This window comes from Myotis myotis, unplaced genomic scaffold (genome assembly GCF_014108235.1).
Source record: "Myotis myotis isolate mMyoMyo1 unplaced genomic scaffold, mMyoMyo1.p scaffold_m19_p_11, whole genome shotgun sequence".
Lineage (NCBI taxonomy): Eukaryota > Metazoa > Chordata > Mammalia > Chiroptera > Vespertilionidae > Myotis > Myotis myotis.
Window position 1 is genome coordinate 46,101,881 of NW_023416315.1, and position 24,029 is coordinate 46,125,909.

The window sequence follows — 24,029 nt, forward strand, 5'->3', positions numbered from 1 at the left end:
TAAATGTTCTAGAAAAAATACCCACTTGTAGGTAGAATAGAGAAATGATATTTGTGTATTTTTTGTCAAAAGTAACTCATATTAAAATGTTTATAGAGAAATTTGCAGAATCATTCATTCTAATAAGATTAGGGTTAATTATATCAGTAATTCTAAGGCAGACGTATGATATTTTTTACACTTAAACTATTTTCAGGGGTGTGTATTGTAATTCAAAACTGGGAGAAAATATTTCCAAAGGTCAAGGTTAATGTTAGTCATCACCAGTATCCATAAAAAAATCTTGAAGCATTGTTGAAAGAGATGGAGAATTTAGTTTGGTTGCAATGGGATAGAGGCAAAGTGGGGATTTTTGGTTTTCAGAGGAGAGTGATAATCCATGTCACAGGTCTGCTGAGAACGGAGCAGAAAGACAGAGTTGGGATACTTTGTTTTTAGTGACTGCGGGCTGGTTATTTGAGAAGAAATGTTAACATAGAGAAGAGAAAATACAAAGATATGAGCACAGAAAAGGAATTGTTAGTTGCTAGGGATTCAAAATAGATGTTTAGAACAGTTAAAAACATTTTCAGGAATGGGTTAACTGAAACTAGCATGAATTTTTAATAAGCATGTTCAATATGATTCGATGACTTTATTTAGCTAACCTTTATGTTCTGGGAGGAGGTAGAGGGTATGAAAAGGAGAAGAAAGGGGAGGACAGTCAGGCATGGACTCAGTAAAAAGCAGACCTCCTTGTTTAGAGATGAGTATATTAGGCTATCCTCTATCAGTGTCATCCGGCACATCGGAAAGAGCTTCAGAATCCCTTGTCCTTTCATTAATTGATGTGCAATACTAGCACTGTGTGTTTTAACATGGCTAATTTAAATTGCATAGATAATCAAGATATTAGAATGAATCGCAGAAAAACCCCACTTTTTAAAAAAGAGATAATCTTAAAGAAATTAGTCTTTAACGACAGAGTTACTGATTGCTAAAGAAGTGGGGGGAAAAACACGACAAAACACTTCATGGAATTTAAAGCTCTTGACTTTCTCTATATGTGTGTTTCCAGTTCAGTGGTTAATATTAAAATGTTGTGCCTCAGTCACATTTCAGGTGCTCAATAGCCTTATTGTCTATCATATCACATAAAGCAAAAAACATTTCCATCATCACAGAAAGTTTACTGATCTCGTCTTTACTCTGCCATTAGCTTGGGCAAGATGATTAGCCATATCTGTAGTCTGAGTTTTCTTATGTGTAAAATAAGGTAACTATGGCTTATTTCCAGTGATAAATACCACAATTCCTTAAACATGTAAAATAAAACATTTTTTCTATGAGTTTCAACAATTTAATAGTGCTAATTTTGCATTGAGAACTAACATTTTTAAACATGCTTAAAACATTTTTGCATTTTTTTGTATTCATTTGAGAGAGGTAAGAGGTGCATACTAAGACATAAAACAGAGTAACCTATCTTCTAAACTCATTCTCCTTCTGTTTTATTGTTTATGTTTATGATACTTTGTATTTCAAGATGTGATATCATTTTAATGTGTTAAGAATCTTTGAATATTTTTATTTCTTTTTCCCAAAAGATACAGTTGTTATTTTTTAAAATATTTACTTTGCAGGATCTTTCATGTAGAAAAACTTATGAACACCAACTTGGTATTCATAATGGTTGAGAGCAAAGGGACTTGTCCCTGTGACACACGACTGCTCATACAAGCAGAGCAGACCTGTATCCTTTGACATCGGAGATGTTTGGAAGGGAAAGCCATCTTGAAATAATGTGTTTTTAACCTCGTCATGTTGTTTAGTCATGTTGTTTATGCCCGTCAAAAGAAAAATATTATAGAGTGATCACCACACAGGAAGAAGGGACCCCTCACGCGAAATTTGTTTTGCATGTCAAGGCTGATGTTGCTATACATGCACCAAAAGAATGTGAAAGGTTTCTTACTCACAGAATGAAGTTTGGTGGAGAGAGCAGTGCAGATTCCCAAGTAGATCGGAAAATGGCCTGAGAGAGCTGGGAGGAGCAACTGTCTGGGTTAGGCAGCAGTGCCAACGGAGGGAGCATTCCACTCCAGCTTTCCTGATCACCTAGATGTGGGGTTGAAGGAAAGGGGGCATTGTGGCTTGAAAGCTGTCGATAGTCAATAACGCAAAATGCAGTCAGATATGGAATATGCATCCAATGGAATACCATTCATTCTTAAAAGAGGAAACCTTGTCATATGCTACAACTGCTAAAACTATTTCTGGTGGTAAACATTCAAAATGACATGCAATGACTATTCAGCACTTATGCAGAGGTTCTGTAGAGCGCTTATCCTATATAATAAGAGAGGGATATGCTAATTAGTCATGACCGGTATGCAAATTGACCATCACTCTAACACACAAGATAGCCACCCCCATGTGACCACAAGATGGCCTGCAGGGGAGGGATTAGACGTCAATCAGGCTGGCAGGCAGAAGCGGTTAGGGGCAATCAAGCGAGCCATTGGGAGCCAGCAGTCCTGGATTGTGAGAGGGATGTCCCAGATTGGAGAGGGTGCAGACTGGGCTGAGGGACACCCCCCAGTGCACAGATTTCATGCACCAGGCCTCTAGTGTGTGTGTGTGTGTGTGTGTGTGTGTATTTATTTATTTATTTTTATTTTTTTCAAAAACAGCAGGGGCAAATGCTAAAAAAGTTCTCAACTATGTTTAGAATTGACATTTACCAGTATTATTAGAAGTTGGTTTTGTCTATCTTTGCACCCAGGTTCTCCCCTGTACTGTTTTATAAGTATGATCCTCTTATACTCTGCATCATTCATCCACTTTTATGTGCCAGGGACCATATATGGTCAGAATTGAAAAAGTTGATCTCTTCACACAGCCTCTAGTCTGACAAGAAAAATTTGTGGCAGTTTAATTCCTTAAATCCCTAAGTACTTGAACTGGTTGTGCTGGGTTAGAGTAATGACATAGGTAACTCTTACTTGCTTTGAGAAATAAATATATTGCATTTTTATTTGTGTGTGGGGGAAAGTAATTTCATATTCCTTAACAAGTTTCTTTAGCTGATGGTCCTGATCCTTGTGACATGGTTAAGCAACCCAGATACCGAAAGGGGCCTGACGTCTGCTTTGATAACAATGACTTGGTAAGACCAAATGTTTACTGTATTAAAATACTTTATCTCAATGGTCCTTGTCCTCAAGTACTTAAAGAGCCATAGTGTTTCTCATTAACATGATATACTTTCTGGTAAATAGATTTTTCATTTCAATATTTTTCATGGTTAGAATAAGCTTACCAGTTGCTTCTTCTATCTGTCCTTCCCACAGAAATTGTACTTTCAAACACAATTCCAATCAATTCACTAATAACCCAACATTACAAATCTGATGATTTTAAAGACTTTCATGGACAGTAAATGTTACGTATGGTATATGAGTTGTCTACCTTCATTTATATTCTAACCTTGAAGATATAAAAGTTATTTTTATTAATTTGGGTTTATTCAGTGTATTTAAAAACCTGTTAAACAGCTATTATCTAATTGTTTTATAATTCTTTTTTTTTTTTACATGGTTTCTGATTCTGTCATAGATTTATATTATTTCTCTTAACTATTCTTATATTGTTTGAAATTAGACCAGGTCAATTACACAGGGTTAAGTTGATAACATATTAAATATGCTTTGTAAAATTTTATTTAACAAACTGCTAATATTCCTATAGGTCAGCTGTCTTCCTCTAACACTATTCTCACTGTGTCGGTAATCAGCTTTATGCTTTTAAAATTATTTTAGTTAAGAAACATAAAGGTTACAAAATGCCTGTCCACTTTCAAAAATTAATTTTAAATATAACATTCAATTCTCTGATTCTTCAAGGTGTGCCTTTGCATTTAGTGGTTTGCACACAGAGACCATTATTATCTTTGGCCCTAATTTTAGAATATAATAATTCCTATCATTTACTGATTGATGTGTATTTATAGAGGTTTTTATTTATTTAGAGTAGACTTGCCTACTATGTACTTAAGCATTTCCATAGATACACATTATGCAATTAGATAATTTAAATTATAATTGGTGCAAAGAAGAAAATCTGGAGAGTAAGGCTAAAAAAGCAAGATGTTTTAGCAAGTATATCTCTGACCCTTCCCTTTGATGGGGAAATGATTCAGAATTGCTAACTGTTCTTTTTCATTTTACCCAGTTAGAATTTTAAAAAATTCAGATATGGGGAGTTATTGTTTTATCTACTACACTTCAGGAGCTTTGCCCTTGTCAAATCATTCCCCAAAGAATGTTGTATGTGGGCCCAAGGGTAGTATCGCTCATCAGCTATTTACCATCAAAGACTGAGGTTAAATTCCTTCAGATGAACTTTAAAGATCATATAAAATCCCTGTTACTCAAAAATATTTTTACCCTATGAAGCTCTATATTTTGATCAAGGCATTAAAAAGGTTTAAGACAAAAAATGTTCAAATTCCTATAAATTATACAGTGGATTGTGGGTGAAAGTACAACTCTTGCTCTGTAGCTTAATGTGCTAATAGTGTCTGTGTTTCCTTAGCAGTGGAGTATTTCAGTGATGCTTATTTGCAATGGTCACTGTGAATGTGCTCTGGATGGAGGCTCACATAAACTGCTAACTGCCAGCAAATTGCATGAAATCTCATCTTGTATGTCTTCTTTCCTGTGTTTTCTTTCTTTTTTCCTGTTCTTGCTACTTTGCCTGTTATTAATAGGATCAACTTATATGCACAACGAGTCGTGCCTGTACCATGATGTCAGCTCCTATCTTCATTTTACTGCAAGTTTTCATGTGGTGTGGATGGTCAGTCACTTTCTCTAATTTTCCTTTGTTTTTGTGTTTGGCTCGAAATTTAAAAAAAATAATCCATATCCCTAAATGTCCTGAAACCAGGTTATTAAAATACCAGTACTAATTATAAATAGCTAATTTCAAATGTTGCATAAGTTTCTAATCTTAAACTGAACATAACATTCTATATTTATTTAAAAATCAGTATTTTCTGTTTTTTTTTAAAAAATAAGTCAATGTGGAAAAAAATTATACAAGCTTCATGATGTCTCAATTTTACTAAAGAGAAATACCTTAAGGACAATTACTAGAGCTGATTCAATCATTCTACTTTTCTTTTTTAAACAACTTTTTAGATATTTACTACCAAAATTTTGAGGCTCTTACTGTATAAGTGCTCCCAATTTCATTTTACTTAAATATCACTTACATTATCTAGGGCAAAATAATCATTACTTATTAACCTTTTGCCATTTACTGAATTACATAATCAATGTAACTAAATAGATGTTTTAGGGCCTGAGTTTGTGTTCAGGGTTTTATTTATAGTTTTGCAGTTTCTTTTCTGATGGCCTTGATTCACCGTGATTATTATTACTAGAACCACTTTGGTTGTGTTTGTTCTTTCATCATTGTTGTCCAGGTAGTCATTGATTAGGAAACCACTAGATGGAGATGTGGCCATTACTATGGATGGAGTGAGCTTATCAGAGGGAAAAGGGAGTAGCAGAAGGATATTCAGAAAACTGCATTTGTTCTGGGATAATAATGGAATTTTTTTTTGCTGTGAAAACCAAGTGAAGAAACCTATCTGGTTTAAATACTAAAAAAATATACCAAAATTAAATTATCTCTCTGTATGAACATTTTAAAAAATGTATCATTATTCCCTTACCCTGGCTCGTGTTGTTCAGTTGGTTAAGCATCGTCCCATGCACCGGAAATCATCGGCTCTATTCCTAGTCAGGATACATTCCCTGGTTGAGAGCGGTCCTCAGTAGGGGGCATGTAGGGTTTTTTTAATAAGTAACTGAAAAGTGAAAATAGGAATGAGGAATTCTCGGTGTATCTTTTTAAGATTCCTTTGAGAGACATCCCTGGAAAAAATCTACTAAAATTACTCTATTGTGTGTGTGTGTGTGTATATTCTAGATAGATAGATATTTAGATATATATAATATTAACACTGTATAATCTGTCATACTGAAATAAGGTACCAATCTCTTATTTTCTACTATAGTAATCTTTTAAAAAATCAGACTTGATTGATCTGGTCATGATGTTAGTGGGAGTTTGGTCGCTTTAAAACAGAGAAATGCTGAAGTTCCACCCATACCAATGCATTTGTGATTTGGAATGTTTTTAGAATATAGCTCATAATTTACTTGCATGGAATAATTTCAAGTCTTGGTAAATGTAGTTGTCCATGCAAAATGCATGAGAAAGCATGATCAGGACACTGAAGAGGCAGATTTTTTAGTGTGAATCAACTTACAGATTTCAGGGACTCCAAATAACTTATCTAAACTACCACCTTGCAGGCTAAAACAGACATATATCATCACACAGGGGAAATGAGGCCCCACCCTCCTCAAAAAACAAACACACATTTGAAAATAAAGAAAATGGATTCAAGCCAGAGAGAATATTTTTCTTTCCATAATACCTTTCTAGGATAATTTTTACATTAATAAGAATTTCTTTGATAAATATATCTTTAATGAATTAATGGGTCTTGTTTGTGGTCTAATTTTCTGTTCCATCAAAAACCAAAGAACTTATAAGCATATATGCATGGCCTAGGGTGGGGTTGGAGATGGGTGAAGGGGGGAAAATAGGGGACATCTGTAATACTCTTGACAATAATTTAAAAAAAAAAAAAAAAAAGCAAAAGAATAACATGAAAAAAAAAACACCACTTAAGTAAAACTTAGGAGACACTCCTGGTATAATGACAAGCTTTAAGTTAGTATTTTGTGTTTGTAACTAATCAATATATGTGCTACTTTACTGAGTACCTAATCTTAAGTACTTACTCGTGAAATATTTGAGGTATGTATAAATTAAAAAATTATTTTCAATTGAAATGTAATTAAGAACCCTGTTTTTAATCTGGTAACCCTACCTACAGGGAAAAGTATCTGAACAAAGAGAAGAACGAGTACAAAAGTCCCGAGATAGTAAACACCTTCGCCTCTTGCAGAAACAGCCAGTGTTATCAGAGCAGAATGAGTGGTGAGGGTGAGGAGAGGAGTACAGGAGGGTGAAACTGGAAAGACAGCCAAGTCCCAGACCATACGATGCTCTGTCGAGAAATTTTGCTCTAAGAGCGATAAGAAATTTCAAGAAAGGGAGTGAAATGATTTGATGTATGGTTTTGAGAAGATTGCTTTATGAGAAAAGATCATAAAAGGACAAGAGTAGAAGCAATGAGGCAGCCTTGCAGGAGTCTAGGCAAGAAGTGATGATGACTTAGACATGAGAAGTAGTAGGTTTGGGGATATATTTTGAAGCTAGAAGACATGCTGATGGATTAGACTTGATAAAAAGGGAGGAAACACAGATGACTTGTCTGACCTGATCCACTACTCCTAAATGTGTCATTTAGAAAAGTAATGTTTTGGGGCGAGCTTGATATCTTTATGAGCCCATATAAGAGTAGAGGTGGTAGAGATCAATGAATGTGGAGGTCAGAGGAGAATTTAGGGCGAAAGATATAAAAATGTGAGTAATTGAGATGCTGGTCCAAAGTGGTGACATAGTGAGCCCCAAGACACACCAAACCTACACCTATAAACAGAAATTCCTTCTGAAAAAAATCAGCTGAGTGACCTCTATACTTTGGATGAACAAGAAACAGTCACATTGAAATGGGTAGGAAATGCTGAGACATACTATCACCATAAACCTCACACCTGGCACATCAACCTAAAATCAGGAGGCAACTCACAACTCCCAGGTTCTTCCTGAAGACGGAAGGGTTTCGACTGAACATCTAGCACCTCAACTTTTAAGATTTCCACCTGATGATGGGCCCCCAAAACACCTAGCTCTCAAAGCCATTAGGGGCTTGCATCATGAGACCCACAAGACCATAGCAAACAAAGGAAAAGTTTTTAATGGGCCCATGAGGGCTCACTACGACCATCCTCCCAGGGCTCAGAGAAGAGAGAGCAGCCAGAAATGCCTTCCCCCAGTCTTTCCCTGCCAGAGGATATTTGCATTCTTTAAAAGCTCTATGAGAGTAAATCCTCTAATTTAGCACATATTTAGGAGTTGACTGTGGTCCTCCCTGAAAGGCTGGACACAGTAGGCGATGCCTCCATGCTCATCCTCCGACCCACTCCAGGTCTCTGGTATCTCTTTGAGAAGATTTTTGAACATATCTGGCACCTTGGCTTATCAACCATCACTCTAAGAATGCACCCCTTTATCACTTGGCTCTAGTGGCCAGCACAGCTGGCATTCACAGGTAATATAGGACTGTAGCAAACAGTTCTTAACCAGTTGTCCTCCCAGAGCTCAGTGTAGAGGGAGCTACCAGAAATGCCCATCTCCAAGCCTTTCCTGAAAGGCTTGCATATTTTAAAAGATGCTTACTTTTGCTTCAGCCTCCAATCAGCCTGAATCTGGGTGTAATGGATTCCTCCCCCACTCCTCCCCACCCCCTCGGCCCCCACCCCAGGACAATGTGCTCAACATCACTCACTATTCATCAGGGCAATACAAATCAAAACCACAATGAGATACCATCTCACACCTGTTGGAATGGCTTCATCAAGAAGATGAGCAACAATAAGTGCAGACAAGGATGTGAGAAAAGGGAACCTTTGTACACTGTTAGATGAAATAGAAATTGGTACAACTAGTATGGAAAACAATAGGGAGGTTTCTCAAATAATTAACACTGGAATATTTTTTAGCTATGAGAAAGGTGGACATTCTGCCATTCTTAATAACATGGTTAGACCTGGAGCATATTATGCTAAGTGAGGTAAGTCAGACAGAAAAAGACAAGCACTTTGTACGATATCACTTACATGTGGAACCTTAAAAAAAATTGTAAAAACAGAATGGTAGCTATCAGAGTATGGAGAGGGGGGTGAGGGAATAAAACAGTTGTTGTTCAAGGGTACAAACAACAAGTAGTAAATAAGTCCTAGATATCTAATGCACAGTACAATGAATATACATAATAGCATCCTATCTAATAAAAGAGAAACATGGTAATTAGCATACGACCGCTACCCTTCCCATTGGCTAATCAGGGCAATATGCAAATTAACTGCCAGCCAAGATGGCGGCCGGCAGCCAGGCAGCTTGAAACTAACATGAGGCTTGCTTGCTTCAGTGACGGAGGACTCCAACGTTCCCTGCCTGCCGCTGCAGGTCTCTGAGCTGCAACTCTAAGCAACTATGTTACAAATATAGAAGCTAAACAAAACCCCAGAAACCTGCTTTAGTCCGCTGGGCTTCAGCCAGCAGGATTGCAACATTGTTTCAAACACAGAAGGTAAACAAAGGCCAGAAACCTGCTTTCAGCAGCGGAGGCCTAAGAGCTGGAGCCAAGCCTCAAAGCTAAAGCTGGCCCAGAATAAAAAAAGAAAAAAAGGAGCGGTTGGGAGCTTCAGTTACCCGCCAGCCTGAAAACAGCCCTCAGCCCATCACCCAGACTGGCCAGGCACCCCAGTGGGGACCCCCACCCTGAATGGTGTGTGACCAGCTGCAAACAGCCATCATCCCCTCACCCAGGCTGGCCAGGCACCCCAGTGGGGACCCCCACCCTGATCCAGGACACCCTTCAGGGCAAACCAGCCGGCACCCACCCGTGCACCAGGCCTCTATCCTATATAGTAAAAGGGTAATATGCCTCCCAGCACCGGGATCAGTGTGACAGGGGGCAGCGCCCAAACCCCCTGATCGCCCTGCGGCTCTGGTGTGACAGGGGGCAGGGCCACAACCTCCTTATCAGCCCTGCTCTGTTCGTGACCGGAAGGCGCCCCAATCCCCTGATCAGCCCTGCTCTGTGCCTGATAGGGGGGAGCTCTCCAACTCCCTGATCACCCTGCGGCTCTGTGTGTGACAGGGTACAGCGCCCAAACCCCCTGATCGGCCCTGCTCTGTGTGTGACAGGGGGCAGCACCCCAACCCCCTGATCGGCCCTGCTCTGTGTGTGATGGGGTAGATCCATAACCTCCCCATCGGCCCTGCCCTAAGTGCGAGAGTGGCAGCGCCCCAACCCCCTGATCGGCCCTTCTCTGTGGGTGATAGAGGGCGGCGCCCCAACCCCCACCCCACTGGCCCTGCTCTATGTGTGATGGGGTAGATCCATAACCTCCCCATCGGCCCTGCCCTGAGTGTGACAGTGGCGGCGCCCCAACCCCCTGATCCGTCCTGCTCTGTGTGTGACAGGGGGCGGTGCCCCAACTCCTCTATCGGCCCTACTCTGTGCGTGACAGGGAGGAGCTCCCCAACCCCCTGATGGGCCCTGCTCTGTGCGTGATAGGGGGCAGCACCCCAACCCCCTGATCGGCCCTGCTCTGTGCGTGACAGGGGGTGGCGCCGCAACCTCCCTATCGACCCTGCTTTGAGTGTGACACGGGGCAGTCCCTCAACCCCCCAATCAGCCCTACCCTGAGCGTGACTGAGGGTGGCATCGCAACCTCCCGATCCCCCTGCTCTGTGCATGACAGGGGGCAGCGCCCCAACTCCCCAATCGGCCCTGCTCTGAGCCCAACCAGGGGCTGCACCTAGGGATTGGGCTTGCCCTCTGCCACCCAGGAGCAGGCCTAAGCCAGCAGGTCGTTATCTCCCGAGGGGTCCCAGACTGCGAGAGGGCACAGGCCGGGCTGAGAGACCCCCTCTCCTCCCCGAGTGCACAAATTTTTGTGCACCAGGCCTCTAGTTGTATTATAATCATCAAACTTACTAAGAGACTAGACCTTAATTATTACTACTACTAGAAAGAAAGGATCATTAGATAACATGATAGAGGTACTAATTATTGCTACAATGACAATCATATTACAGTATATTCATCCATCAAATACATTTTTCACCTTAAATTTATACAATGTTATATTTCAAATCTCTCTATATATAAAAGGCTGAGCTACCATCCTGTCCAACCAACCAGTCGACTGGCCGGTACATATGACACACACTGACCACCAGGGGGCAGACACTCAACACAGGAGCTGCCAAGCTGTGGTGACTTAGCAGCAGTGGTTCTCAGGTGACACACCCTGGAACCAGAGAGGAGGGAGCCTGATTCCTTTCAATGTGCATGAATCCGTACACCTGGCCACTAGTATGTCAATAAAAAGAGACCCACACTAAGACCCATTATAATTAAATTATCAAAGTAGAAGACAAGGAGAGAATCTTAAAAGTAGTAAGAGAAAAACTGTTATGTACAAGGGAACCCCTAAGACTATCTGACTGAAGGTGGTGGCACATAATAATCAAAGTGTGAAAGAACACACCTGCCAAACAAGAATACCTGGGAAAACTGTTCTTTAGAAATGGAGAAGAGGGAGCTTTGAGACAAGCAGAAATGGAAGGAATTTATAGCCACTGGAGACTAGACTTATAAGAAATGTTGAAGACTCTTCAGTAAGTGCAGGTAAAACAGTGTTAATTAGTAACAGGAAATCATATGAAACTATACATGGTAAGTGCATAGTTAAATTGAGATTAATATTATAATGGTGGTGGGTTAATAATCACATATATCTAATATGATTGTTAAAGAGTTCCTCCTGGTGTATGAGACAGATTATGATTTGGCTTCCTAGCAGCATGATTGTGGGCAGATGGCTTATTTTTTGAAACTTGCATTCTGTGTAAAATCTGGACACAATACCTACTTCATTGGGCATCCATGAGAAACAACTGAGATAATTTATGTGATGAGTTGCACAATGCTTTGCAAATTTGCTCCCAAAAAAGATCTTAGTCCAAAAATATGTAGTGAAATAACTATAATATAATTAATGATTACACAAGATAAAATATGTAAACTGTGATATCAATAACAAAATGTGGTGGAGGGTAAAAATATAGAGCAGTGCTTCTCACCCTTGGCTGCACATTAGAATCACCTGGGAATCTTTTTAAAATCCTGATTTCTGGCCCTTCTGAAAAATCTTTAAAAAGATTCCCAGGTGATTCTAATGTGCAGCCAAGGTTGAGAACCACCGATGTAGAGCTTCAGAATGCATTCAAACTTAAAAATGTTACCACCTTAAAAATACAGTGTTAAAAGATGTTTTATGTAAGCCTTTGGTAACCACAAATCAAAAACACACTGCGTCCCAAAAGATAAAGGGAAAGGGCTTTAAACAGACCACTACAAGAACTCATCAAATCGGGAAGGAAGAGAGTAAGAGCAGTAAAGGCAACAAAGGAATTTGAAAACAGCCAGAAAATGATTAACAAAATAGCTATCAATAATTTACTCTAAATGCAAATGAACTGAATTCTCCACTATAAAGACGTAAAGTGGCTGAATGGATTTTTTTAAAAAGATAAAATTATAAGCTGTGCACAAGAGACATACTTCAAGTTTTAAAGTCACACACAGATTTATTGTGAAGGAATGGAAACAGGTATTCCATGCAAATGGAAACCAAAAGAAAGCTTGGGTAGCTTTTCTTAGACTGTCAGACAAAAATTGTAATAAAAAGCCCTGGCCATGTGTCTTGGTTGGAGCACTGTCCCATGTACCAAAAGATTGGGGGTCTGATTCCCAGTTGGGGTGCATATAGTAGGCAAATGATTGATATTTCTCTCTTACATCAATGTTCCCCACCCTACTATTTCCCACCCCTGTTCTTTAAACATATCCTTGGGTGAAGATTAAAAAAAAAAAAATTGTAATAAGAAACAAAGTCATTATATAATGATAAAGGAGTCATTTAAAAAGAGGATATAACCTTTATAAATATTTATGCATCAACATATAGCACCTAAATATATCAATTAAATATTAACAGACAAAAAGGGAGAAATAGACAGCAATCTACATATATAAAAGCCTAAGCAATGTCCAACCATTAAACCTATCGCCTGGAAGCTATGACGTGCAATGACCACCAGGGGGCAGACACTCCAAACAGTAGAGGAGAGAGCACAATTTCTTGCGGAATCGGCCAGGGGTTAGGTTGCTGCTGGGGCACTGTCAGCCCTGAATCTGCTTCACCTGCACCGTGAACCCAGAGAGGTCCATTGGCCTGGCCTGTGGGGATTGGGCCAAATCCAGTTCTCTGACATTCCCTGAGGGGTCCCAGATTGCAAGGGCACAGGCCAGGCTGAGGGACCCCACCGGTGCACAGATCCATACACTGGGCCTCTAGTACAATATTAGGGAACATTAATTCCCTACTTTCATCAATGGGTTTAACATCTAAATAGAAAATCAATGAGGAAACTTTGGAGATAAGTGACAAGTTAGAGCAGAAGAATGTAAGAGACATTAACAACATTCCACCCCAAAACAGCAGAATAGACATTCTTCTAAACTGCATGGGGATCATTCTCTCCAATAGAACATATTTTATGCCATAAAAGACAACTTAATAAATGTAAGATGATTATTATTATCAAGAAAAAAATTACATCAAGCATCCTTTTGACCACAAGTGTATGACAATAAAAATCAATTACAAGGAGAAAACTGGAAAATTTATAAATGTGTGGAGATTAAGCAGCATGCTCTTAAACAATCATTCAAAGAAGAAATCAAAAGAGAAATGGAAGTAAAACATACCAAAACTATGGGAAGTAGTAAAGTACTTCTAAAGGGAAAGTTTATGGTGATAAATACCTATAGTAACAATTTTAAAAATCTCAACCTAAATCTATACCTCTAGGATGTAAAAAACTGCCGGGAGCCGATCCATCCTTGCTGTTTCACAAAAACAAACAAAAAACAACAACAACAAACTAATCACAATGGTATTAGAAGTCAGGGAATAACAAAGATCATAGCAGAAATAAATAAATTAGAGACTAAAATGACAATAGAAAACATAAATGAAACAAAAGATAATTAAAATAGACAAACCTTTAGCTGGCCTTCCCAAGACAAAAAGAGAGAGGACTCATAAAATTAGAAATGAAAAAGTTGTTAAAATTGATATCAGCCAAAACCATTTTGGGTCAGTGGAAAGAGCTTCAGCCTGCGGACTGAAGGGTCCCAGGTTCGATTCCGGTCAAGGGCATGTACCTCGGTTGCGGGCACATCCCCAGTAGGAGATGTGCAGAAGGCAGCTGATCGATGTTTCTCTCTCATCGATGTTTCTAACTATCTCTCTCCCTTCCTCTCTGTTAAAAAATCAATAAAATATATTTTAAATAAATAAATAAATAAAATAAAATAAAAAATTTACTTTGCTCATATATTCAATTTAATTTTGCTCTGGCACTTTCATTTTATAAAGGAACCTACTTAATATATTTTTTTCAGACATTTTTCAGGAAGTAAATTAATTGTAGTTATCTTTTATATGGATACAAAATGCCCTGTTTGGGTGGGAGGGTCTCTTTCTAAAAAAAAATTGATATCAAGTACAAAGGATCAAAGAAATTACTATGAACAATTATATGCCAACAAATTTGGACAACAGAAAAATGGATAAATTTCTAGAAACAAATATCCTCTCAAGGCTGAATCATGAATAAATATAAAATTTAAGCAAACCAATGACTAATAAATAAATTGAATCACTTATCAAAAACCTCCCAGCAAACAGAAGTCCAGGACGAGATGGTTTCACTGGTGAATCCTACCAAACACTTAAAAAAGAATAAATATCAATTCTTCTCAAATCCTTTAAAATGTTAAAGAGGAGGGAACACCTCTACACTCATTTTACAAGGCCAGGCTTGACATGGTACCAAACCAGACAAGGAGACTACAAAAAAGAAAAGTAAGGCCAATATTCTTGATGAACATAGATGTAAATATCCTCAACAAATTAAATGAAACAATACATTAAAAGGATCATATACCATGATTAAATGAGATTTATTCCAGCGATGTGTCTGCAAATAAATCAATATACTACATTGACAAACTGAATGATAAAAATCAGGTGATAATTTCAACAAATGCACAAAAAGCATTTACCAAATCTAACATGCTTTTTTTTTTTGCTGCAGATTTAAAAGCATTGAAATAATTTTTCATATTGGGAATATTGACAGGGTCAAGTGACATGATGGCTTTGGTTTATAAAACACAGTAACACATGAACAAGGAGGGAGAACACCATTCCTTATTCTTAGTGTCAGCTAGGTGGCCCGTTATGGCAGTGAAAGCTTTGTGATGTAACACAGTGTTGTGGAGAAAGTCAGAGGCAACGAGAATGTGTTCGGTTGAAGATATCAACTTGGCATCCTGGCGAAGCCAGTGCAGTCCCTGCCAGGTGTAACGAACTAGGTCTGTCATGATGCTTGCATTAAAGATGAGAGGACCCTTTACTTTATCCAGTTCAGCAAAGAATTCTGTTTGTTCTTTGGAAAGCTGCTCAGCTGGGTTCCACATTTCTGTTTGGTGAAACTCTAAACAAAGATCGTATTGAAGGTACATTCCTCAACATAATAACAGTCATACATGACAAGTCCACAGCTAATAATATCATATTCAATGGTAAAAAGCTGAAAGCTTTTCCTCTAAGATCAGGAATAAGACAGGGATGCCTACTCTCACCACTATTATTCAAGATAGTACTGCAAGTTCTAGACAGAGCAATTCAGCAATAAAAAGAAATAAAAGGCATCCAACTTGGAAAGAAAGAAGTAAAATTGCCTTTATTTGCATAAGACATGGTCTTATATTTAGAAAGCCCTAAAACTCACTATAAAACTGATAGAATTTATAAATTTAATAAAAGTGCAAGATACAAAGTCAATATACAAAAATCAGTTGCATTTCTAAACACTAAGATTGAACTATCAGAGAAATTAAGAAACTAATTCCATTTACAATTGCACCAAAATGAATAAAATACCCAGGAATAAAGTTAACCATGAAGGTGAAAGACCTGTATACTGAAAAAAAAAAAAAAAATACTACAATACGTACAACATAAACCACAAACATCTCAAATAGCCAAAGCAATCTTAAGACAGAATAAAAGTGAAGGCATCACACTTCATGCTTTCAAACTGTATTACACAACTATAGTAATCAAAACTGGTCCACTATTGCATACTATGCACAAATCAACTCAAATAAGCAAATGGGACTTAAAAGATATTGTACAGTAAAGAAAATTTAGATAGATAGATAGATAGATAGATATATCTTATCTATCTATAAATAGATAATAGATAATAGATAGATAGATAGATAGATAGATGATAGATAGATAGATCTCCATCTCCTCAATCTACTGAATGGGAGGGAATATTTACAAGTCATATATCTGATAAGGGGCCAGTACCCAAAATACAGAAAGAACTCATAAAACTCAGTATCAAAAAATAAATAATACAACTTAAAAACAGGCAGAGGATCTGAATGCCTGATCCAGCATCAAGAAGGGTTCAGAAATCTGGAGAAGGGACTGTGCATAAATTAAATAAGAGTCCAGAGACAAAACATAATTTTGAAAGGCATTTGGGGGTCAGAGGAGCCTAGCTAAAGAAACTAAGATCTCCTTGTCTCAGGAGGACCCCTTGCTATTTATTAACACAAATTGTCCTAAGGCAAGGTGGAGATATACACTTCAAAGGGTAGGGTTGGGTACAGAATCCATTGTCAGATTGGAAGAATTTGCCTCTGGCTGTTCAGGTGTTTGGCCAGTAGGAGGCAGTAACATGTAGATTAAGATGCCCTGAGCTGTCTGGCAGCAAGCAATCATCCCTTTTCAGGTTTGGGGAAAGGCCCTTGCCACTCCAGATGATTCAGCCCTTGCTGACATGCTGGAATTGGCTTCCGGCATCTGAATAAACATATTTTCAAAGAAGACATACAGGTAGCCACCAGGCATATGAAAAGAGGCTCAACATCACTAATTAGGAGTGACACTAGCATGCAAATCAAAACCACAGTGAAGATCAACTCATACCTATTAGAATGGCTATTGTAAAAAAGACAAGAGCAAATAAATGATGGCAAGGATGTGGAGAAAATTTACGTTTTGGGGAATGTAAATTGGTGCAGCCACTGTGGAAAACAGTATGGGGGTTCCTTAAAGTTTTTAAAAATAGAGCTACAGTATTATCCAGAAATTCTACTTCTGGGTATTTATCCAAAGAAAATGAAAACACTAACTGGAAAAGATATATACACTCCTGTATTCAGTGCATCATTATTTATAGTAGCCAAGATATGGAAACAACCTAAAAGTTTATATAAATACTAGAATTTCATGCAGCCTTAAAAAAATCAAATCTTGTCATTTGCAAAATAAACCAACATGGATGGATCTTGAGGCATTATGCTAAGTGAAATAGACAAGCAGAGAAAGACAAATACTGCATGGTATCACTTACTATATACAGTGGGGCCTTGACTTACGAGTGTCCTGACTAACGGGTTTTTTGAGATAGGAGCCGTCTCTCGGCTGATTTTTTGCTTTGAGTTGCAAGCTAAAATTCGGGTTATGAGCCAGCTTCAGATACCCCACCGCTAGTTGGCGCAGCGAACATCACAGTGAACACCACGACATCAGCCCAGCATCATGTGTCTCACTCGTTCACTTTTTGATTTGACATACGAGTAATTTGAGTTATGAGCTCCGTCACAGAATGAATTAAACTCGTAAGTCAAGGCCCCACTGTATATGGAATCTTAAAAAAAAAAAAAAAATTTCAAACTCAAACAAAATTGCTGCCCAGTGCTGAGTGAATGGGGAGAGGTTGATAAAAGTGTAAGGCCTGAGGATCCAATAAAACATGGTGACTATAATTGATGACAATGTTGGTAACACTGTAAAATTGAAATTTGCTAAGGGAGTAGATATTAAATATTCTCACCAAAGGAAAATAAATTAGTATGTGAGGTAATGGATGTGTTAATTATCTTGGTAGGAGCAATCCTTTCATAATCAAGTCACCACAATGTTTACTTTAAATATCTTGACATTTTATTTGCCAATTATAATTCAATAAAGCTGATTTTTTTTTTTTTGGAAAAACAACAACGTTGTTTTCATATTAAAAACAATAAAAATATGAGTAATTAACAAATGGGTGAAATTTAAAGCTACAGGGCTGGATTAGAACACTTAGGAAGAAAGTATAAATAAAGAAGAAAATACGAGTGAGAAATAACCCCTGGAATAATCTAACATGGAGAGATTCTGAAGAAAAGAAGCTGAAAAGAGTAAGAACCACAAACAAGTGTGGAGGAAAGATGCATGAGAAAATATTTCAAGGAGAGAATATTTATTGTATTTTGTCAAATGCTCCTGAAAAGTCAAATAGAATGAGGACTGAGAATTGATCATTTTTTAACTGTCTCTTTAGATTTAGGGCCTATCTTTTAAATATGAAATTTCCCTTAATAGATTCTTTTTCCTCAAAAATTCTGTTAGACGAACAAAAGAGTTCTGCCTCACAATACAATTCAAGAAAGAAATTTTACTTATTTATTGGGTAGCAATCACTGTATTAAGCCCTACTGAGCAAAGAGTCAATGTTCTATTCTCTGGGAGCTCTGAGTCTTTGTATAAATATTCTGAATAGAATTTTTCCTTAGTTAATTACTTTTGTACTCACATACTTACATAACATTTTTGTTAGTGGAAGATGAACCTTGGGTTAGTAAATTCTTAAATGATGTTTAGAAAAATAATTAGATATGTGGGTTTTCTATTAAATTCAACATATTAAAAGGAATGAAAGGATATAGAAAAGGTTACAGAATACAGAACTTTGGAATAAAAGATAAATAATAATGTTGCATTTGTAGGGAACGTAATGAACCACAACTAGACATTGGGTAATCCAAATGAGTATATGCATTACCTACATTCATGGTTTTCTAAACAAAACTTGATAGCTTAGCCCCTGTTTAAGATATATGTTTTAGAGTGTCCTTTCATTTATGGTTCAAATATGTTATTCTTTTTATTTTAATTCTTGATGGAGGTTCAGATGCTACATGTCCATATGGTATGTTCACCTTTGAAACTAGATGTAAGGGATATGGAAGATAGAAGTTCACTTCTCAAATTTATTTATTTTACCAGTCCCAAAATTTGCCTAATTGCGCATAATCACTAAAAACATAATTCGTGGCAATTATAAAACATGCTGTTAAATTTTATTTTTATTTCTTATATTTATAAATATATGGGAACACTTAATCCTATGAAAGTTTGTTGTTTTTTAATTTAGAAATTGATACATAACTCAAAATAGCATTGACTATTAAAATATTTTCTTTCATTATCATCAGAATCTACAATAAAATTATAAAGCATTCTAAATGGTACTAGGGAAATGTCTTTATCCTAAATCACTGAACAATAAAATCTAGGAGAATGTAATTTATTTGGACTAAGAGACATTTTATAAGGTGAGTTCAGAAGTGGACTAAACCCGGGTGCTCTGAAAGATGTCTTACTAAATATTTTTCAGGATTTTTCTTTTTCCTGTTCTTTCCAACAGGAGGATTATACAGACTGTGGTGGTGCCTCTGGATTAAATGCCTCCCTGTGGTCCATCGTTGGAATCCAGTTTGTACTTCTTTGGCTTTTATCTGGCATCAGACACTGCCAGTTGTGACCTCCCAAAACCAAATCTGCATAATTAAACTCCAGACCCTGCCTAAACATGAGTCCTCAACTGCAGTAACCTAGGGTCAACCTCGGATCAGCAGAACATTAGCTGGGCCCACAACATGGCATAAGTCTAAGGCGCAGACTCATAACGCACCCACTGGCTGCATGTCAGGGTGCCAGATCCTGAAACTTGTCTGAATGTTGCATCATCCATGTATAACATCAAAGCAAAATTCTGTGCGTGCTTTCCTGGAAAATTTGAAAGTTTGTTGTTGCATTGTTGGTGATTACTTGTAAAAGGGCTCCCCACACAACTGTTTATGACTCATACAAATTGTCTTGATTTTGACCTGGAATTTGACTTGCTGCAATCCTTGTTCTTTTACCAAGAAAACCTCTAGGGGGAAAAAAAGTCTTGTGTTTTGTTTTTTTGTTTTTTTCTTTGCCTTTACTTATTCTTCTGTTAACCATTATTTCCTGCTTTGAGTAGTTATTACTGAAATATGTATATATAGAGAGAATTAACATTGATGTAATCTGTTGAAATAGAAATAATGGCTAATTTTCTATAAAAAAAAAAATTGCCATGAATAAAATGCCTTATGAAGAATGGCTTCTCTGCCAAAAAATATAACACAGATGATGACTAATTAAGTTTTGGTGGGGTAATAAATTGGTTGTTTGAAAATAATAACTAAGAAATTATTATACTAAAGGTGCTTGAGGGTAAAATTTGAATATGTGACGTATTTCCTCATAAATGTAAGCCCTTACTAATTGCTTCAGTGTACTGGTCCTTTGTTCACAATAGAGTTATGTAGTGCTAGCCAGATATTTCAAAATTGCTCTAAAAAAGCTTGTTGGGGGAGGGGAAGATGTTTTTTCTTGTGATAAATGAACTTTGGTTACCAAGGGTATTTTGCATGATGCTGCTATTTTTCAGTTTGTTTTTCTCTTAACTGTATAGTCCATTGAACAGTTAACCGAGTGACATTATTGTTATGTAAGAATCTGAACCTTGCAGTGTAATGCACCTAAGTCATCTTTAAAAACGTTGTTAAACTACTCTGAATATACTGTGCAATGTAAATGCTGAATGACTGGGTTAGATAAATGGTGAAATGGGAATTGACGGATTTTATACAGATTCGTGCTTTTGCCTGAAAGCCTGTGTACAGATATTTTACGTACATAAATCAGATTTGACACATTTATTTTTTGAAAGCACATATATGTTCTCAATGAAGATTCATCCTAGGTTTCCTCTTTGTTCGTTTGAATAGTGGCACCTACAATCCAAAAATTTCTGCTGCTGTTGCTGCTGCTTTGTCCCTCCATTTTCAATGGTCTGATCACTTGACCACAATTTCCATGCAGATTGATAAGGGTTTTACAATAATCTGAACAAATAGGAAACCTTGAATCTATATGTTATGCATATGAATACTTGATGATGAATAATCAAAATTGTTTTATACAGCCTCATTGGTGAAAATCGTTAGCATAGTAAATCAAATATTTCATTATAGATGAATATGGAAGCTGAATATTACTTATACTTTAAAATTTATTTTCAAGAGTAAACAGTATTTGAAGAAAGGGTGAAAACTGAATGTGTAACTCTAGTTGTAGTGAGTAATTCTGCTGAAGGTTGAAAGTATACAGATATTTTTCATGGTAAAATGCACTTGTTCTTTTTTGAACATGCCAAATATTGGTGTGTGTATATGCTGGGAATTTTCTTATATATCCTTTTAAAGTCAGAATCTTATTAAGATTATCCAGCATGCTTTAATATGCTCCACATAGCAAAGATATAACAAATTCTTTAGCATAGCTTAAAGGGTATATTTGTTTTGTCTTTAGCTTTGCATACATTTGTAATCCCCTCCTACCGCCAATATACCCTAGGTACTATTTGTGTACATTTCCTTATTTAAAATATTTTTTTATTTAAAAATGGTGGGATTGGGAAATGGATTCACTTTGCCAACTATTGTTCTAAGAGTCTACATCAGTTACCATTTCTAATGCATTGTGATTTTGTAGTCTCATTTGTAACTGGTATTGACATTTTAGAAAACACCAAAGTGATTTAAAAACAAAAAGTGGAATTTCTCACTCTAGAAATGTTTAAATCATGTTGTTTGTTAATTAAATATTTAAAACTTATTGTTAACTTTTGCTAGACTATTTTAAATCAAGAAAGTGTTGGGAGGGGGTATCAAAATATAAAATTGTTAGTTTGTGTACATAAGCAACACATTAAACAATGGAATTGCTTCCAGCACACAACAGACTACCTTAAAATTATCTTTAAAATCTATTAAATATATTTTCATGACTAATGTCACTGAAATAGTATGTATTCATTGACTACATTATTGTATTAATGACAGTTAAATGTGGCATCTCTTGGCAGGATCCTATTTGATTTCATTTGCCATCAAAATATATTTAATGCATGAGTCTTGCTATGATCCTTTATTTTCTGCTATACAATATACTAATATATTATGACAGCCACATACATGATTATAAATTGGGTAAGAATGTGCTCTGACTAAAAATTGTTCTGGGTCCTAATACTTGTCTTCATGCCTTTTGCATACTTACTTTTCTGTAAGACAATAACACTCATCCCATCAAATTTTTATCTTTAATTTCAGATTTTTCTCTGAGTTCTAATTGTTGTCAAAAACTTAAATTTTAACCTATTATATATATTGAGTTTCAAAGACTGAACAGTACAAGAAATCAAGAAAAAAGCTTTTAAACTCTTCATTTGTGCAATACTCATACAGCTTTAATGTAGTTTGTCATTAAAACGAATTCAAATAACTCTTGCATTGGTGTTGAGTAACAGGAATAAATTTTGCATTAATGGTTTTCTTCATTTGAACAACCAGCATTACTGCCAAACACCAATCGTGGTCCATATTTGTAACAGGTTTTTAATATGACATAGTTAGCAAGTTTGATTGAAGAGATTTTGAGGTCCTGGACCTGTAAGATTTTAGTATGATCTTTTTTCATGTTTCTAATGCTTCAAGCATTATTGCTTAACTTGGAAAACAAAAACATAAAAACGGAACAGTGTTGCTGCCATTTGTAAGTTTTCTTGTAATATTCCTTTTATTGACTTTAAAACGGGCCTTACTGGATTCAAATAGGCAGTATCCCTTTTAAGTGACCTTTCTGACCCAAGTGTTACTTGCTTATTTGATGCTCTCTTGTATTTTCCATCTCATTTAAATCTTTCTCTCCACCAAAGCTGAAATTCTATGTCTTAATTTAAAACTCTAAACTATTCCATTGATCATGTTAGTTGACATGAAAATGTCCAGAGATACAGAGTTTGATTCAGTGAAACAAGTGTAGTGACTTTGTTTTTTAAAAAAGTGTAGAATAGAAGGATGATTTCACTTCCCCCAATTTCAAATACTTTATTGTAATCGGAATGTTGTTTTCCTCAAAGCAGAATGTTAATATTGCTAATAATCCATGTGCATTTATGTAAAGAGCAAATCAATATAACTCATGTATCAAGTGTTGGAAAAAATCCAGAATTTCAAAAACTTAGACAACCCTTACCAATAGTTTCATGTACTTTGTTTATATAGCTCACATAATTCACTCAGAGAAATTCCTCTGAGACTAATGGGATACTGTCTTGTATAGATGCCAATTGAGTTTACAGTGTGACCTGACAAAGCTATCGTTTTTGTTGTGCTGTATGATTGTTGGATCATGCTTTTTAGGATGTTTTTATTAAAATGCTCAGTGTGCATCCATGCAAAAGGCCAAGTGGCTTTGTGAACAAAAGATCTTTTCTCCCATTTATTATGTTCTCTTGACACTTTTGTGGAAATTAAGTAGCCTGATAAAAACATTTTGTAAAAATTTGTATAATACTGTTATAAAAATATTTATAATCCCAGAAAATGTTGTGTTAAATCTTGTGCAAAAACAGTATATTCAGAATAAAAGTTTATCATTTAAAGTCACGACAGTTTGAATTATTTAATTACTTAAAATCCTGTTGAAAAAGACTGGTTTCTATCATAAATATATTTTAAGAAAGCCACCTTCCTGTAGAGATAATTCTAGATTTTGGAAGCAAAAGCTGAGATTGCAAAGTACTTCTACAATTACAAACATCAACTCACGAATAAACAAATGTACTTGCTTAACTCTGACCCTTATCATGTGCACTTTTGCCATCAAGGCATTTAGAAACTTATTAAATCAGACTTCCAATTTCTATAGTAAAAAAGCCCACAAAAATTCTAGGCAAAAATGTTTCCAGGTTTCTTTAAATACCTTCAGAAAACAGTTTGAAGGAAAATTGTTAAAATATCTGAACAATGCATACCTTTTATTACATCTGATTAATCTATACATATAAAAGCCTAAACGACCAAATGACCAGGCGACTGGTCGCTATGACACACACTGACCACC

At 36.6% G+C, this 24,029-nt stretch overlaps 1 protein-coding gene across 6 annotated transcripts in view; it reads left to right on the plus strand.

Annotated features, from left to right (window-relative positions):
• CACNA2D1 (calcium voltage-gated channel auxiliary subunit alpha2delta 1) overlaps positions 1 to 23,572 on the plus strand; it is a 391,747-nt gene extending 368,175 nt beyond the window's left edge. For all 6 annotated transcript variants that reach the window (XM_036328345.1, XM_036328344.1, XM_036328339.1 and 3 more), the window contains 3 exons: positions 1,623 to 1,732; positions 3,066 to 3,148; positions 19,453 to 23,572. In XM_036328345.1, coding sequence (XP_036184238.1) covers positions 1,623 to 1,732; positions 3,066 to 3,148; positions 19,453 to 19,569 — 310 coding nt within the window. In that variant the 3' untranslated portion in view covers positions 19,570 to 23,572. The remainder of the gene's footprint in view (positions 1 to 1,622; positions 1,733 to 3,065; positions 3,149 to 19,452) is intronic.
• The last annotated feature ends 457 nt before the right edge of the window (positions 23,573 to 24,029 follow it).